This window comes from Wolffia australiana, chromosome 14 (assembly GCF_029677425.1).
Source record: "Wolffia australiana isolate 7733 chromosome 14, ASM2967742v1".
Lineage (NCBI taxonomy): Eukaryota > Viridiplantae > Streptophyta > Magnoliopsida > Alismatales > Araceae > Wolffia > Wolffia australiana.
This window is the reverse complement of record NC_135848.1, coordinates 3,195,945-3,212,759: the sequence shown is the minus strand read 5'-3', so window position 1 is coordinate 3,212,759 and position 16,815 is coordinate 3,195,945. Positions and strand designations below refer to the sequence as shown.

General features: G+C 44.4%; 1 protein-coding gene across 2 annotated transcripts; it reads left to right on the top strand.

The window, feature by feature from the left end:
* The first annotated feature begins 8,639 nt into the window (after window positions 1-8,639).
* Window positions 8,640-12,868, top strand: LOC144712331 (uncharacterized). Of its 2 annotated transcripts, XM_078586577.1 has the most exons (8): window positions 8,640-8,741; window positions 9,287-9,411; window positions 10,002-10,078; window positions 10,360-10,527; window positions 10,939-11,049; window positions 11,118-11,184; window positions 11,279-11,562; window positions 12,705-12,868. In XM_078586577.1, the coding sequence occupies exons 2-7, from the start codon at window positions 9,297-9,299 to the stop codon at window positions 11,545-11,547; spliced, it is 807 nt and encodes a 268-aa protein (XP_078442703.1). In that variant the 5' UTR covers window positions 8,640-8,741; window positions 9,287-9,296; the 3' UTR covers window positions 11,548-11,562; window positions 12,705-12,868. The 2 variants fall into 2 exon arrangements, with proteins under 2 accessions (XP_078442703.1, XP_078442702.1); XM_078586576.1 differs by lacking the exon at window positions 12,705-12,868 and having other exon boundaries at window positions 11,279-11,773.
* The last annotated feature ends 3,947 nt before the right edge of the window (window positions 12,869-16,815 follow it).

Genomic DNA, 16,815 nt, shown 5'->3' with positions numbered 1-16,815 from the left:
CTACAAGTGGTGCCAGGATATCTTCGGGTAGCCAATTTTGCCTTCAAATTGGTTACCTCATGACCTAGGTATTTCCTATGTAATCAGATGTAATCAGCTTCAATTAGATGTTAGAGATCATTTTACGAAGAGGGGTGAGCTTACCCTTGCTTACGACGTCATCATTCTTCCTCTCCCATAACCTCCTATTGTCAACCAGTTCATCGCACTCCTGCAAAACCCTAGATTGGAGTCCCTCACGCAGTAAACTCCATTTCTTCCACTATTCATCTCCAATAAGGAATATGATAAATTCGAGGAAGGATCTCGTGTATTTCCTCTTGGCCCTTTTTTTGTCAGTTGCATCGACAATGGCGGAGTTCACAAAGGGAAAGGTGTATGTCACATCTACGGTAATCTCAGAGGAAGCTGCGTAGATTACTGGTTCTTCGCTGTTCTCCATCTCGAATTAGGGTTTCGTTGTCGTAGTTTGGGCTGGGCAACTGGGAACGTAAGTCATAGTGGGTCTGTTTGCGCCGCCCTCGCAAAACTCGATTCATGCCAGACCGATCCGCGTCCTTGAGAGAGCGACATAGAGTTAGCCGTGAATAAAAAGCGGGTTTGGTAGATATAACCCCATACTGTCGAGAGTTTGACCTTGGGACTTATTAATCGTCATGGCGAAGGCGAGTCGAATTGTGGCTTGGAACATTGTAGGAAAAAGCAGTCCACTGGAAGCCTAGTCCCGTTGCATAGACCTTGCACGATGTTCAACTTTCGGAGAAGGATCACAATGCACCTGATCTTGAGTCGTAGCTTGTGGAGCGGCAATGTTGCATCATCAATCGTGTTGAGGAACTCGGTTGGGTAGAGGGATTCATTGTTGACTTCACTAGGAGGGATTGCGTCAAAGTTGAAGTACTCCATCACTTCACTTGGGAAGACGTCGAGCACCATGTTGTTGACCTAGACCACATCATCTTTTAGAGGCATCAAAATTGTCTTCGCTGTCAGTTGAGTTGCGCCATCTTTAAAGGTGCTATACACCTGGGCAATCAGCTCCGACAGTGAGGAGACGCAATGAATCTCAGCTCAAAGATCGACATCAGGGCCAACACGTCCTTCTCCGACAGCAAGTAAGAACTTTCTCCACGCTTGTTGGTAGGGAAAAACACAGACGTTGGTTCGGCGGCAACAAACAGACCACTGGCGACATACATCTCTTTAGTTGAGGGATGAAACAACGATCAATGAGCGTGAGCCTTTCCGTATGACTGGAAGGATTTGCATGAAGTTGCCTCCCATCACGACGACCTGGCCACCAAAAGGAACTATTTCCAAACTTGCATCGATGCTCTTCATCACATCTCGAACCGATCGATCCAACGTCTCGTACACGTGATGGCGCATCATTGGCGCTTTATCCATAATTATCATGTTTGCTGACTGAATTTGACGGCCAATCTTGGAGTCAAGTGAGATTTCACATGTTGATATGCGAGTGACAGGAGTCATAATATTGAATGTCGAGTGCAGCGTTCGCCCTCCGTCCAGAAGAAGCGTCTTGATACCACTTGTCGCAGTCGAGATTGCGTTGGAGCGAGAGGCCTTGGTCTATGTTAGAATAGTTGTGTAGAGAAACATCTTCCCAGAGCCCCCATGCCCATCGACAAAGAAGACCTTGCCCTCTGTAGCATATTCTGTCAATTCAATGGCTTCGAATACTGCGTCGTACAGTTGTCGATGTTCTTTGTTCAAGATGCCTTGTAGGCGTTCCACTACGAAGATTACAGGCAGGATGTCGTTTCCTTGGCTTGGCCCCCATTCTGTATCTGTCAGTGGGAGTTCAATGCCTTAGGGCAACGTTGGGAACGATGTGAGCGAAGATCCGCTGTGATAGAGGATTGACTCGAGCATGCTCAACATTTTTTGATGTATCGCTTTAGTCACTTGCGGAGCACCATTCGCGAAACGGATGCCCTCCCACATGGCGTCAAGGTACTTCTCAAGAAGCACGTCTGGTTGTGAGATGTCACAGTAGAGTAGCATCATCGCGAAGAGCTCGCAAACTTGACGGCGAGAAGCAACGCCTGACGCCAACGCGAGATCATTGTCGAACTCTTCATCTAAGTGGAGTAGGCCACATGCTTGAGCAGCTCTTTGATACGTGTGATAGACAACACCATCAACAGTGCACAAATCTTCCTAACATGTCCTACCTAGAACGTGATGAAAACCGGAGGTAGTATTGCGTAGTGTCATGAGGGCTCATGAAGTGCACCCTTCGGATACACTACAGTTGCTGATGTTGTGACCAACGTCGAGTGGAATTGTTCCATGTGTAATACGACGGAAAGTCACAGTGTAGCGTTGGCTTGACCACTTTGTATTCGGATGCTCCCTGTTGTACCGCATCAACTCCGGGAGGGGTGTGCATGGCGACCTGTCCATGATGTCACTGACCGGTTCGTCTTCAACATACACTATGGATTGCATATTCTCATTGTGAACTTGGAGGGCGTACACACTTGGATACATCTTCTGCATGTTGAATTCACAGATCTCCCAAAAGCCTCTGATGCAGATACGTATCGTGCCTCAAGATATTTTTGGGCTTCATCGCGTGATGAAGGCTCTTGAGCTACACCAACGACGGTACCGTCAATTAGAGCATTGTTTGAAGCTACTCTGGCTTCAATGCTGTCGTGGCCCTTGTAGACGTATTCGTACATGTACTTCACCGATCGGATGGAAGAGCAGATTTCCACGTTGATGTGGTAGTTGAACACCTTGCACAAATACTTGTTGTACGAAACAACCCAGCGGTTGTCGATGAGATGCGAACCCTTCTGGATGACGCGACCATCATTGCGGCACTGGTAGAGAGGGTACCCATCGTTGTTGACTTGGGTTGAGCCGATGAACTCCTTGGGAAACTTCTTGGAGCACTTTCTGTCCTTCATACACGGGCATCGTGGGTTTGCATAACCGCAAGGGCCATGTATCATATGTGTCGTCACATAGTCAAACAACTCTTTGTGGCTGGGATCTGGTAACTCGACACAAATGATCTTGTCGATGTCTTCAGGAGTCTTTAGCTTGTACGAATCATCCAGTATCCAGAGCAAGTGTGCATGCAGGAGACCACGCTTCTGAAACTCGATGACGATGACACGACCTTTAACTTTGTCGAATATTTCCTTATCGATGATCAAATGGAGGAACTCCTTTAGTTTCAACCAGAAAATGTGACAACAGAGGTCAAATCGATCTTGCACCTTCTGGCCATGTAGCAAAGCTTCCCTGTCTCAAGCCAGTTTGGGTTACAAGTCATCATGATGAACAAACCTAGCTTTTCCATCTTTTGTACGATGGCCATGGCATCCTGGTACAACTCTTGCATATAGTGCGGGACACCAGTGAAGGAAGGGGGGAGAATGATCATCCTCCATGCAGGAGCGGCAAAAACGTTGGCGGCAACTTGATCAACCAACCCTTGGTGTAAGCATCCACAACATATTCTTGAAATAGCCGGCCAGAAAGATGAAGCACTCTTGATGTGTCTCGAACCATCAAGTGGTATGCATAAAACTAGTTCATTGTCACCTTGCTTCTATCCTTCGATTACAGGCTCCACCTCGGACTGCCGTATGGAAAGAGCAGCACAAAGTGGAGTGGATCATACGCCCCATTGAGCTAACTCATGAGCTATAGGCCCACACCACACTTTTGAAGAACAATGTTTCGCCTTCCATCCCCTTTGATTCCGTCTCCAGGCATAAGAACATTGACTTTAGAGCCTGTGGGTTGATTGTGACAGCGGTTGCGGATAGAAGGCTCGCCGACTTGTAGCTCGAACTCTTAGGTTGATGCAGAGTGAAATGATTCTTCGTTGTTCGCTTGAAACTAGCGAACAAAGGGATTGGCCACCGCCATCACATCATGGACCTTTTCAAGGATGCTGCGATGCAGATCGGAGAAGACTGAGCTTCGTTGGTCGATCTGTTAGTCCATGTCGTAGATGTAGATTTGAGCAAAGCAGGGAGCTTGACCAACGGGGGGCTGCAAAGCATTTGAGATCCGACGATAGACGTCGCCTTGGATGTGGTACGTGTACACGCTGGCACGACACAGTTGTCGACAAGCGAATGGTCAAAATTTGCACAGCTGGACATGAAACTAAAAGCTGAATTGTAGGCACAAAGAAAATTACGATAGTGCTTTGCCTCCTCCGTCGTCCCCTCCAATAGAGCAAGACACGATGCCGGCGGGTTGGGAAACGCCGACAACGCGACCTTGCCATCCTTGTAGCATAACTGGAACACTCGGTTTTGCTGACTAGAGGTAGGTTTGCATTCTTGTAGCCACATCTTCGATTTGCACGAAGCGCATATTGCAATCATGCCTCAAAGAGAATGTGGTCAAACGTTTGCCACATTGCGGGTAGCTGCAAGGAATATCCTCATATTGTACGCAATTTGCTCAGACCAACGATTGCGCTCAGTAGCGGGCGCAAGCAGCTTCCAGAAGGCTAAATGAATTTCTATTACTAGTAGTAGACATGTATGTTTAAAATGAAATATCCAAAATAATACAGAGAGATATAATATTTCATTACTCAGACAGTAGAAGCATAGAAGGGCATCTAAAAAATATTTCTTATTTTTTAAGCCCATTTTCTATATTTTATTCAGAAAAATATAAATATACCTTCCCGTCGTACTCTCTCTTATATAAGACCTCAAGAGCGATATAATCAGGCGTGCTGACCGTTGACTTCGGATGTGAATGGAACACCAAAGACTAAATTCGAAAGAGAAAAATCACAAAAGATTGAAAGTCTAAATATACAAAGTCAACAATGTCAAACCTTGGAATATCTGAAATCGCAAATCTTCAATTTGGGAGCCAACAATGTCAAACCTTGGAATATCTGAACTCGCAGATCTTCAATGTGGGAGGGAAGTGAGGTTACCAGAAAGGAATTGCCGGTGCCCAGTAGAGAAGAATCGATGGTAGGGAGGGAAGTGAGGTTGTCAAAAAATGAAACTGATGCAGGATGATAGGTGATGCGGGATGATGGGATTGGTCGGGTAGGGCAGGCTAGCTTGACTAGGGTAGGATAAATCAGACCACAATTCACACGATCGAATTTGAAGATTTAAATTTGGTGTAATTACTGATGGTGCAGCCCCTTTCCTTGACCGAGGGTAGGAGTACTGTCTTTCAACCACCGTGGTTAAGCAAGTGACGATTTTAATAAATTGAACGGTCGATCACGAGAAGATTCAAAGACGCCTAATCAACCAATCACGGGAAGATTCAAAAGCCTGAACAACTAATCCAACAGCGGTGGAAAGACAATTGAGGAACACTGGTGGAAGAACACCGACACCAAAGAGGGTAGAATTACCTCGACACTAGAACAATGCGCCGTGGTGATGCGGGTAATTCTTGACGCGTCATTGGCGGGGGCGAGTGACGTGCGCTTCGATAGGGTGTCGCGGATCCAACTGTGCGGTCAATTGGTGGGGGGTCAAGGGGGAGTCACCCCCTTGCGGGGTTCGGGGCAGCGCCCCGAAACTAAGCAGTATACAGGGTGTGCACTTGCAAACTGAGGGTCTGAAACCCCTGGATACTAAATGGGAAGGCCGCTTAGGCGGCGACCGCTTGGACTGGCGACCGCTTGGGCGGGCGACCGCTTGGGCTGGCGACCGCTTGGGCGGGTGACCGCTTGGGCGATCGGCCGCATGGGCGGGCGACCGCTTGGGCGATCGGCCGCATGGGCGGGCGACCGCTTGGGCGATCGACCGCATGGGCGGGCGACCGCTTGGGCGGGCGGCCGCATGGGCAGACGGCTGCGTGGGCGGGCGACCGTGCGTGCGGCCAATGCGGGCTGGCCACTATGCGTGCGTGCGGCTGGCACAGGCTGGCAGCTGTGCGTGCGACCAGCGGGGGTGGACGTGAGTGCGACAGGCGTGGGTAGTCGGTAGTGCGTGTAGGCGCACAAGGACATGTGGTCTTCTCTCGACAGCGACGGCGGCGGCAAGAGGCAGCAGCGGCGGCTCAGACGGGAGACGGCTAGGGCAAACTTCACTTTAGAAGAAGAAACTTCAATTCCAAAAGAAATTCACCACGTCTTTCTTACAACATTGGCCTATGTATAGGCCTTGGAGGAAAGAGAAAATAAGATAACTGTAAATTCAAAACCTAATATTAATCGACATTGGCGACGTGTCAACGTGTCACGTCAAAGGACAGTTCTGAAGTTAGCGTTGGTGACATGTCATGACGCAGGACGTCTCGTGAGAAGGTGGAGGCACGTTTGGTACTAGTGCGTTGTCGTGGTCGCCATCAATTGAGCGAAGTGAGGTTGTCAGAAAGGAACTTCCGGTGCCGAGTAGAGAAGAATTGATGGCAGGGAGGGAAGTGAGGTCGTCGGAAAATGAAGAAGAGCAAATGAACGTGAGGTGCTTTTTCACAAAATTTTATTGTTTGCTGATGGCCCTTCCAGAAAACGGTTTTCGTGGCAATGAAAACAAAAATGGTCTAACCCGTTTGATTCATTAAAGAGGGTCTCCGGACCCATTCCTTGTCAACCAATCAGCGTCTAGAAGGGTACATTAATTCCTATTAGTAGTAGTAGAGATGGGAGCACTAAAGAGTTAGGTGCATGTTTAAGGTGAGCGGTTAAATTTTAGGGTTTAGAGATGAAAACAATTTGTCAATACTAAAAACATTGAAGAAAAGATTGGGTAATAGTATGAAGGGGTAGTTACATAGATGGAGAATCGGATAGAGAAGGAAAGAGAGGAAAAGAGACGGATAGAGAGAGATAGGGTGACAGAGTTAGATAGAGAAGGAAATGGATGGGTCAGGAGAGATCAATAACAAATCTGAAAGGAAAATAAGGAGGGATAAAAACAGGAAAAATCATGGATGCAAGAGAGAGAGAGAGAGACAGACAGACAGACAGAGAGAGACAGAGAGAGACAGAGAGAGAAGAGCAAGAGGGAGAGATGATATGGACAATGAGGGGAAGAGAGCGAGAATATGACTGAGAAAAAAGAGCAAGAGGGAGAGAGGATATGGACAATAAGGGGAGAGAGAGAGAGAGAATATGACTCAGAGAAAAGAGCAAGAGGGAGAGAGGATCTGCGCGAAGATATAGGGAGAGAGAGAGAGAGAATACGACGCAGAGAAAAGAGCAAGAGGGAGAGAGGATATGGACAATCAACGGGAAGATAGACAAAAAGAGAGAGATCAATGGGAAAAATGGAGTTAAAAAGCAGGAAGGAGCGGTGCAAAGTAGAAACCCAATAGAAGTTTTTTTTAGATTAATAAGATTAATAAGAGGGTTTTTATTGGTACAAGTTAGAGAAAGAAAAGATGGAAATTTTGAACATCCATGAAAATGTAGATAGAGAGATAGATGTAGAAAGAAAACAGAAAGAGAGAGAGAGACAGATAGAGAAATTAGAAGAAAACCAGAACTCCCATTAAAGAAAAAGCTTTGAGGATCCATTAAAAATCTGGAGAGAAATAGAAAGAAAGTGAGTGAGAGATATAAAGAGATCAATATCCTGGAAGGAATAAAATAGTAGGACGAAATTGGGGAAAAATCATAAAAGCCTCTTAGATGATAAATAAGAAGGAACTAAATTTCGAAGACCCCTAGAAAATCTAGAGATCGGCATATATAAAGAGATCAATTTTGAAATGTAGAAAAACATGACGAAAAAAATCAAATCAGACGATGAAATTCTTGAGAGAAAGACATAATTGTCTCAACTAGGGAAGGGAAGAAATCGACTAATAGAGGGCGTTATATTGGTGGATGTCTTTTTTCCGAGCGAGGAGGCATTCGAGGATGCACTCCTCGCAAAAGATGTGTCCCTTGGGGCAGTAGAGAGGGGATACAAAGGGCTTCAGGCAGAGGCCGCACACATCGAAGGGCTTGATCGAGTCTTTGCCGAGTTGTTCCTTCTGCGTGCCGTACCTGAGCTTCCTCTTCTCGTCGTACGCGAAGAACACGAGGTCGTTGTTGTTCTTCGAGTGCCTCTACAACATCTTAGAAGAAGAGTAAGAAACCCTAAACCAGCGCAAAATTCTGGATCGGAGAGCGGGCCCCCTCTTCTCTCTCACTCTCTTGTCAGCCGATCAGCGTCCAGAAGGGTACACTAATTCCTATTAGTAGTAGTAGAAAACGGTTTTCGTGGCAATGAAAACAGAAAACGGGTCTAACACGTTTGATCCATTAAAGCGGGTCTCTGGACCCGTTCCTTGTCAGCCAATCAGCATCCAGAAGGGTACGTTAATCCCTATTAGTAGTAGTAGAGATAAGACTTGCGGGCATACTTTGACTATAGTTCCGAACGAGCTAGGAATCGGCAAACTCTTTCTAATATTATGTCTAATTTGAAATATAAAAACTATAATTTAGGCCCAAAATGTTTTTTAATTTTGTTTTTCTTAGTATTTTCATAGTATTAATAGCTTTGGGCATACTTTGACTATAGTTCCGAACGAGCTAGGAATCGACAAACTCTTTCTAATACTATGTCTAATTTGAAATATAAAAACTATAATTTAGGCCCAAAATGTTTTTTTAACTTGTAGTATAATTTGGTTAGGGCCCATTAATAATAGACCCATAAACTCTCCCTTAACCAGTTAACCGTTGATGTTCTTCGTCTTCTTGGCTGAGTAGGGTTTCGATTTTTGACACTCGAACAACGTCACTTGCAGAGCGAGATCGCGTGGTGAGCCAATCTAACGTTCCTTAATCACCGTTTCTTCGTTTATTCCTGAAAATTACTTTATTTTTCATGGATTTTGGGGGCTGCATTGCCGTCATATCTTTGTTTTATTGATTGAAGGATATCCGTTGTCTATTGTTGATGCAATGTTTGATTTGAATGTTGCTCGAATCATCATTGTTATTTTTTCTGCGGTTTAGCGCGAGCTTGAGATTTTATGATTCTTATCCGGGTTATCTTTTCTCTTCTCTCCATGATTACAGCATCTTCGTGGATAGATCATCTGCCTGGATTTGATTTCCTGTTAGATACGAATTTAGAAATGTGTTCATTTTTGCCGGGCGGTATTATTATGTTGCAACCTTATTTTTCTTGGGATATTCCTCCATATTTCTCTAAATACAACGCTGAAATAATGGATAGGATACGGGATCGTTGGATTTTTAGCTGTTATCTGCGATTAACCATGTATTAGAGTCGTATGTTTCATTCACAGGTCCTTATTTGTTGTGAAGATTAATCATTTGTTAATTGCGAATCAATTTCAGCATTGGGGCCATGCATGGTTGGCGTCATTTACGATCTGCCCTGCGCAACGTTCGTTGTCAGCTAGAGCAATATCCGAAAAGATGTGTCAAGTCGTATTCTACAGTAACACGCTCTTCGAATTCGAGTAAGTTTTTTTTCTTTTTTTTTTGAACAATTCAAATCCGATTAAGTTAATTGGACTCCCTCCAATTTCGCCTATCCTGTTCCTGAAGGCTATATTTATGAATTTTTTAAAGAACAATCATAATCCGAATTTCAATTCTGAGTTTTTCCTGAACTTATCTAGTGTTTCTAATAGCGTAAACCTTGGAGAATGCCAAGAAACTGGTCCCTTCTCCAGCGTCGATCTCCTTCTGGTTTAGGGTCTCACAAATAAAAATTATATTCATAAACGCTCGGTTACAAGCGTTTTGACTGGGAAAACTAATTGTTAATTACCTAGCCCATTATGGTGATCCTCGAAATTAACTAGTCGGATTACTTCTGGCCATGCTTACAATGGGAAGAAACACAATGAATACCGAAAAAACATGTTTTGAATTCTGTGATAATTGATTTTTCGGTAGAAAAGGGGTCTAACTAGTTTCAACCGATGAGTTTTGATCTCTATTCTGCCTTTCTGGTCCAATTATATTTGATATTCTAAGGCTTATATCTTTCCTGAGCAATTCAGAACATCCTTAATTTAGGAGTGTTTTTTTTTTTCTTGTATAGGTGTAGATCAGTTTGTGCGGTCACACAAGGATTCCGCGTTCAACCCATCAATGCTCCACAGATATCTTCAGCACATGGTAGTGTACTGTTTTATTATGCATCTACATCTTACGTGTACACAAAATGCTTGACACCTTTAATCCTTGCAATTTTTTCTGGCTTCGAGTTCTCTTTTTTTCCATGAATATGCTGAACATCAAACTTTTGCTTATGTTGGTGGATGCCTCCTCGTAGTTGAGTATTTGATTCATCCACGATGATGAAGAAATGGACGAATTGCTTTCATCAAGAAGAATAAAAGAAGACTAGTAGCGTTTACCTTATGAGTGATGCCTTATTAATTTTGTCTAATGGGCAGGGAATCTTTTCGTCAAGAGCCCTCTTAGCTGAGGCAGATACTGACATGGCACCAATCTCTTCACCATTGGTGCCGAGTTTGGGACCTGTATCAAGTTCTGGGAAAGGTCAATCGACGTCAACTTCTAAGCCTTCTAGAGTGCAGGCAGTGAAAAAAGGCATCAGACAGGTAGATTCAATGCATCCTGGACTTTAAACCTTGTGTTATGTGTCGGCATTACCGAAGTCTTGGGTAAAAAAGAATCTTCTTATTTGACCCAAAAGACATTATTTATCCCGAAAAACATGTTTCCTAAGAAATATTAAATCATATTACCTCTTGTAGACTGAAGCCAACTTGGACGTCACGCCATATCCCCCTCAATCTTTTACTTATATCTTCTTTTTTTTTAACAAACTTGTATTTTATATCTGCATACTGACAATTCAGTCACTTAGAGCAGCAGAAGCGAGAGAGAAGTGAGAAGACCAAACTAGCCTAGAGCTTAGGTTTCCCGCCCTCATATAGGCTAGGAAATCCCAAGATAAATTACGGACAAGTCCCTATCATCTATTAAATATTATTGGCTCGTTACTGTAGAGTCCCAAGAAGATGAACTTGGTTGCCGAGCTCATCAGGGGGATGCGTGTGGAGGATGCTATTTTGCAACTCCAAGTGACTGTAAAGCGCGCTGCCAAAACTGTCTACCAGGTATCGCCCCGTCTGTCTCTATTTATTCATCTCTCTCTACATTTATATTTATTTTACTCTCTCTCTAGGTTCTCCATTCTGCAAGAGCTAATGCCACGCACAACCATGGGCTAGATCCTGAGAGGCTTATCGTTGGTGAGAAATTATGTTACACCTCAAGACAAATCACTTTCTTTCACTTCTTCTCTACAATGCAAATTCAACCTTCCTCAATTTTAATCATGGGCAGCGGAGGCGTTTGTGGGGAAGGGCATGTTCTTGAAGCGGGTCTCATATCATGCCAAAGGGAGGAGCGGGATAATGGTTAGGCCGCATTGCAGGCTGACGGTGGTGGTGAGGGAGATCACCGCCGAAGAGGAGGCGAAGATCGCCAAGCTGAGAGTCAGCAACTTCAAGAAACTCTCCAAGAAAGAGAGACAGTTGGTGCCCCACCAGCTGATTGAGACGGCTCCAAAGTGGAACAGAAAATCTAGAGAGAGAAACACCTCCTCTGCTTGATGGCTCTTTTCGCGGGTACGCCTCTCTCTCTCCCTCTCTCGCTGTCAGCTATTTCTTGCTTTTATATGGTGTGCAGAGAGAGAGAGAGACTGAGAGCAGTAGAAAGAGAGAGGAACAGCAAAAATAAATAGGCTTTCTAAATAGTTTGAGTTGTCTCCACTGCCCATGTTGGTATGTAAAATTTTTTATGCAAATTATATTGAACTATTTATTTTTGGGTGGTCAATCTGGTTAAGATGGCTGGTCAATCTGACCCAAAGTCAACCTGGGTTGGGCCGACCCAGACCGGGTTCTACCCGTTAATCTTGGGTGGGTTCGGTTTGTCGACCTACGGGTCGGATGGTCAGGTTGGGTATAGTTCAGGGACGTGGACAGGATGATTTTTTCGTCCTGGGACGAAAAAATCGTCCTGTCCGAGGATACGGACAAATTTTGGGACAAAATTTCATCCCCGGGACCACCGGACGGGGCGGTTTTCGTCCTGTGGGACGAAATAACTGTCGATCCGGAGGTCTCGGACGATGGTCCGACAAATCTGGACGGAAAACCGCCGGATTCTCATCTGACGGTCAAGATGTTGCCACGTGGCCTCACAATGAGAATTTGCATCTAAGTCCCTGTATTTTTACGTGCGTGCAAATGGACGCCACTCAGAAATAATTGTACATATGTCCCTTTGCGTTCTATCTCCTCATTAATTCCCTAAAAAACTTGGAAAAATCTATATTAATAAATTAAAAATAGAAAATGGGTTTTTTTCGTGCGGGACAAATTTCATGACGAAAATTCGACCCGGGAGGACTGGATGGGACAAAAAACCATCCCGGTATGATTGGACGGGACGGTTTTTTTATTGTTGGACGAAAAGCCGTCCGGTCCTTCATCCCTGAACTTACTCTGGATGTCGGACGGGACGAAATTCGTCCGGTCCTGTCCATCGTCCACGTCCGGGACGATCTGGAACTATAAGGTTGGGTTAGTTTACTCATGGGTCGGGTCATCGGGTTGGGATTGGTTGGATTAATTGAAGCATGGGATGGTTGGAATAGACCAACCTGACCCAAGGTAATACTCTTGGTCGTTTATTGTTAGTTTATGGAACCCAAATTATTTTGGATGAGAGTGTGATATTTTTTAATGAGAAATTTGTGCAACAGGTTCAGACATACGTTTCTGGTGTTTTTGACTATGTTCATGCCTTGTCACCTGGTTGAACCATAAAGTCTTTCAATAGCTATGGTTTCATGGAATTTATGATTTATGCACCGTCAACTGATTTCATTGCTTTGGTTTTAACATGAGGTTATCTCTGCTTGCTAAACGGATAGATTCTCATGTCCCGCTCTTTCGACAAATGAGCATTCACAGATCATTACTCATTACCCCCTGGCCACAGATTATTCTCTTTCTCCTTCTATCTCTTTCTCTCTTTCCCTCTCCCTTTCTCTCTCTCCCCCTCTCTTTTTCTCCTCTCCCTCTCTTTTTCCCTCTCTCTCTCTCTCCCTCTCTCTTTCTCCCTCTCCCTCTCTCTCTCCCTCTCTCTTTCTCTCTCTCCCTCTCTTTTTCCCTCTCTCTCTCCCTCTCCCTCTCTCTTTCTCCCTCTCCCTCTCTCTTTCTATCTCTCCTCTCCCTCTCTTTTTCTCTCTCTCTCTCTCCCTCTCTCTTTGCCCCTCTCCCTCTCTCTCTCTCTCTCTCTCTCTTTCTCCCTCTCCCTCTCTCTCTTTCTTTCTCTCTCCCTCACCCTCTCTCTCTTTCTTTCTCTCTCCCTCTCTCCTCTCTCTCTTTCTTTCTCTCTCTCTCTCTTACCCTCTCTTTCTTTCTCTATCCCTCACCCTCTCTCTCTTTCTTTCTCTCTCCCTCTCTCCTCTCTTTCTTTCTCTCTCTCTCTCTTACCCTCTCTTTCTTTCTTTTTCTCTCCCTCTTTGTCCCTCTCCCTCTCTCTCTCTTTCTCCCTCTCCCTCTCTCTCTTTCTTTCTCTCTCCCTCACCCTCTCTCTCTTTCTTTCTCTCTCCCTCTCTCCTCTCTCTATCTTTCTCTCTCTCTCACCCTCTCTTTCTTTCTTTTTCTCTCCCTCTCTCTTTCTCCCTCACCCTCTCTCTTTCTTTCTCTCTCCCTCTCTCCTCTCTCTCTTTCTTTCTCTCTCTCTCACCCTCTCTCTCTTTCTTTTTCTCTCCCTCTCTCTTTCTCCCTCACCCTCTCTCTTTCTTTCTCTCTCCGTCCCTCTTTCTCCCTAGGCATCGGGCATTGGATCGGATCTGATCATTCGAATCTTGATCAACAGATTTGAACTAACATATGCAGATTCGAACAATCTGTTCGAATCTTTCGATCGAACAGACCCTTTGTTCATGTTCGATCGAAAGTTTCGAACGAACAATTTGGTTCGTTTGTTTTAGATTGCCATTTAATCGACCTTGTTCGAACAGGTTCGAACAAATGGCCAGCGGCGCCAGCGACCGCCAGCGTCTTTCTCTCTGGCAGCCGCTGGCAGTCGCTGGCGCCGCTGGGGGTCATTGGCCGGCGGCTGCGGGTGCCGGCGGCGGTCATTGGCCGGCCGCCGCTGGCGGTCGCTTGCGTTTGCTGGCTGGGGCTGGGGGCTGCTGGGCAGCGCAGGAGGCCTCTGGCTTGCGCTGGCGGCTGCTGGGGCCGCTCGGGCTGCTGGATTTGAACATTCGATTTGATCCGAGTCGAACAACGTGTTCGTATCGGTGCTTATTCGAACATTCGATCATAACATACGCGCAGATCGTGTTTGGATCGGATCTGAAGTGGACAGATCGGTGTTCGGATTCGTTTGTTCCAATGCCCGATCCCATCGAAGATCCGAACGATCTGTCCGAATCCCCGATCCCTATTTCTCCCTCACCCTCTCTCGTTCTCTCTCTCCTTGCTCTCCCCTCTCTTCGTCTCTCCCCCTCTCTCCCTCTCCCTTCGTCTCTCTCTCTCTCCCTTTCCTTCCTTCTTCGTCTTCCCCCCCCTTCTCTCTCTTTCCCTCTCCCTTCGTCTCTCTCTCTCCTTCCTTCTTCGTCTCCCCCCCCCCCTTCTCTCTTTCCCTCTCCCTTCGTCTCCCCCTCTCCTTCCTTCTTCGTCTTCCCCCCCCCTCTCTTTCCCTCTCCCTTCGTCTCTCTCTCTCTCTCTCTCTCTCTCTCTCTTCTTCTTCCCCCTCTCTTTCTCACTCCCTCTCTCCTTCTCTCTTCCTCTCTCCCTCCCTTTCTCTTTCTCTCTCTCTCTCTCTCTCTCTCTCTCTCCTTGCTCTCGCCTCTCTTTGTCTCCCCCCTCTCTCTCTCTCTCTCCCTCTCCTTCTCACTTCGTCTCTATAGATCAGGGACGCGGACGGGACGATTTTTTGGTCCGGGACGAAAAATCATCCCGTCCGAGGATATGGACGAATTTTGGGACAAATTTGTTCGGGGACCATCGGACGGGACGGTTTTCATCTTGTGGGACGAAAAAATTGTCTGTCTGGAGGTCTCTGAACGATGGCTGGACGAATCTGGACAGAAAACCGTCGGATTCACATCCGACAGTTGAGATGTTGCCACATGGCCTTGCAAGTACAATTTATAATATATTATAACCTATTATAGTAAATTAAGAATATAAAATGTGTTTTTTCTTCCTGGGGCGAATTTTGGGACGAAAATTCGTCCCAGGAGGACTGGACGGGACGAAAAATTGTCTCGAGATTATTGGACGAGATGGATTTTTTGTCAGTGGACGAAAAACTGTCCCGTCCTTCGTCCCTGAGCTTATGTCGGACATATGACGGGACTAAATTTGTCCCGTCCCATCCTTTGTCCACATCTGGGCTATCTGGATCTATATTCGTCTCTCTCTCTCCCTCTCCCTCTCTCCTTCTCTCCTTCTCTCTCTCCCTCCCTCTCACTCTCCTCTACCTTTCTGTCTCCCGCCCTATTGTAGTAATAGGAGTCTTAGAGTATAATTCCCTAGCTTTTAAATGATCAGTACTTAGTCTGAAAAACATGTCACATCAACTTTACAGACCAGTCTAATCAGCACTCAGTTACCCAGTTCTTGTGAATGTCCGTAGGTATTTGAATTGCAAGTAAGGTACTCATGAGGATGTCAAATAAACAGAAGTCCACTGATATTTGGACTTGAATAACTAGGGATAATGAAAAATTTTAGCAATTACTGGAGATGCTTCAAGCATAATTACATTGATTCTTCAAGTCGATGATAAAATCCATGAGCATTCAACAATTCATGCAACTATGAAAGAACAACTTAGAGGAAGACAAAATAGGATGGCCAACACATGGGGAAAAGATAAATACAAGATTTGGAAGAATTAGGCATTGCTCATATCCTAAGATCCCAAAGAAAAACCCAAATCCAAAATTGTATTTTGTATACTGTATGTTACTTATAACATGCATATCATCGTGAATTTGAGGTTATCTTCATTTGAATCATTAAGTTTATGAAAATAATGCATTTTATACTCAATTCTTAAACTAGTAGATACTTCGAGAGAATTTCCTACAATAATCATTCTTTACATGTCTCAATACATGTCACTGAATTTTATACAGCTCGTTTTGGATTATACTTGATTTATTAAACTTTTCTATAACTTTTACTTCAGGATTAAATAAGAATGAAAATGCTCCAAAAAGTAGGTGGGAATAAAATAAAATGGGGTTTTATAGTTCTAAGGAGCCTAATATGCGTAGGTTTTATGAGCATGCCCTTTTATATCACAGTAATACAGGTCTGCAAAATCCCATGTGAAGAACAGAGTTCAACGAGATGATAAAATTCCGAGTTTATAATCTATTAATGTGTACCCAAGAAAAATTATATTTTTCCTGAATTTGAAACTAGTATTTATTATTTTACTTGAATCACACATTATTTAATAGATAAAGTATATTTGATCAATAAAATTTAATCAATAAAATTACCCTAATCTAATTAAGTCCATGCAACTTCAAAACAACATAGAAAAATAGGTGTGAAGATTTATAGTACCATTGGGCATTGCCCCTATGTTCGTGAGATTCATCTTTTCTACAGAAAGCATTTTTATGATACATTTTTCTATCACAACACATTCAACATGTTAAAGAAGCCTATTATACCAATAGATAAGAACATTTGCAACATATTTGACACCTTTTATTACATTCAATTCTATTTATTTTTGTTATCAATATGTATATACACGTGTTAATAAATATCTACACTAATTTGTTTGATATTATACTTCTTTGGAGCAGGCTCTAAATGATGACCTGTTGATAC

Coding starts and splice junctions, on each gene's coding strand:
- LOC144712331 (XM_078586577.1), top strand. CDS start 9,297: ATGCATGGTTGGCGTCATTTACGATCTGCCCTGCGCAACGTTCGTTGT. Junction 9,412..10,001: donor AACACGCTCTTCGAATTCGA/GTAAGTTTTTTT, acceptor TTTCTTGTATAG/GTGTAGATCAGTTTGTGCGG. Junction 11,050..11,117: donor CTGCCAAAACTGTCTACCAG/GTATCGCCCCGT, acceptor CTCTCTCTCTAG/GTTCTCCATTCTGCAAGAGC.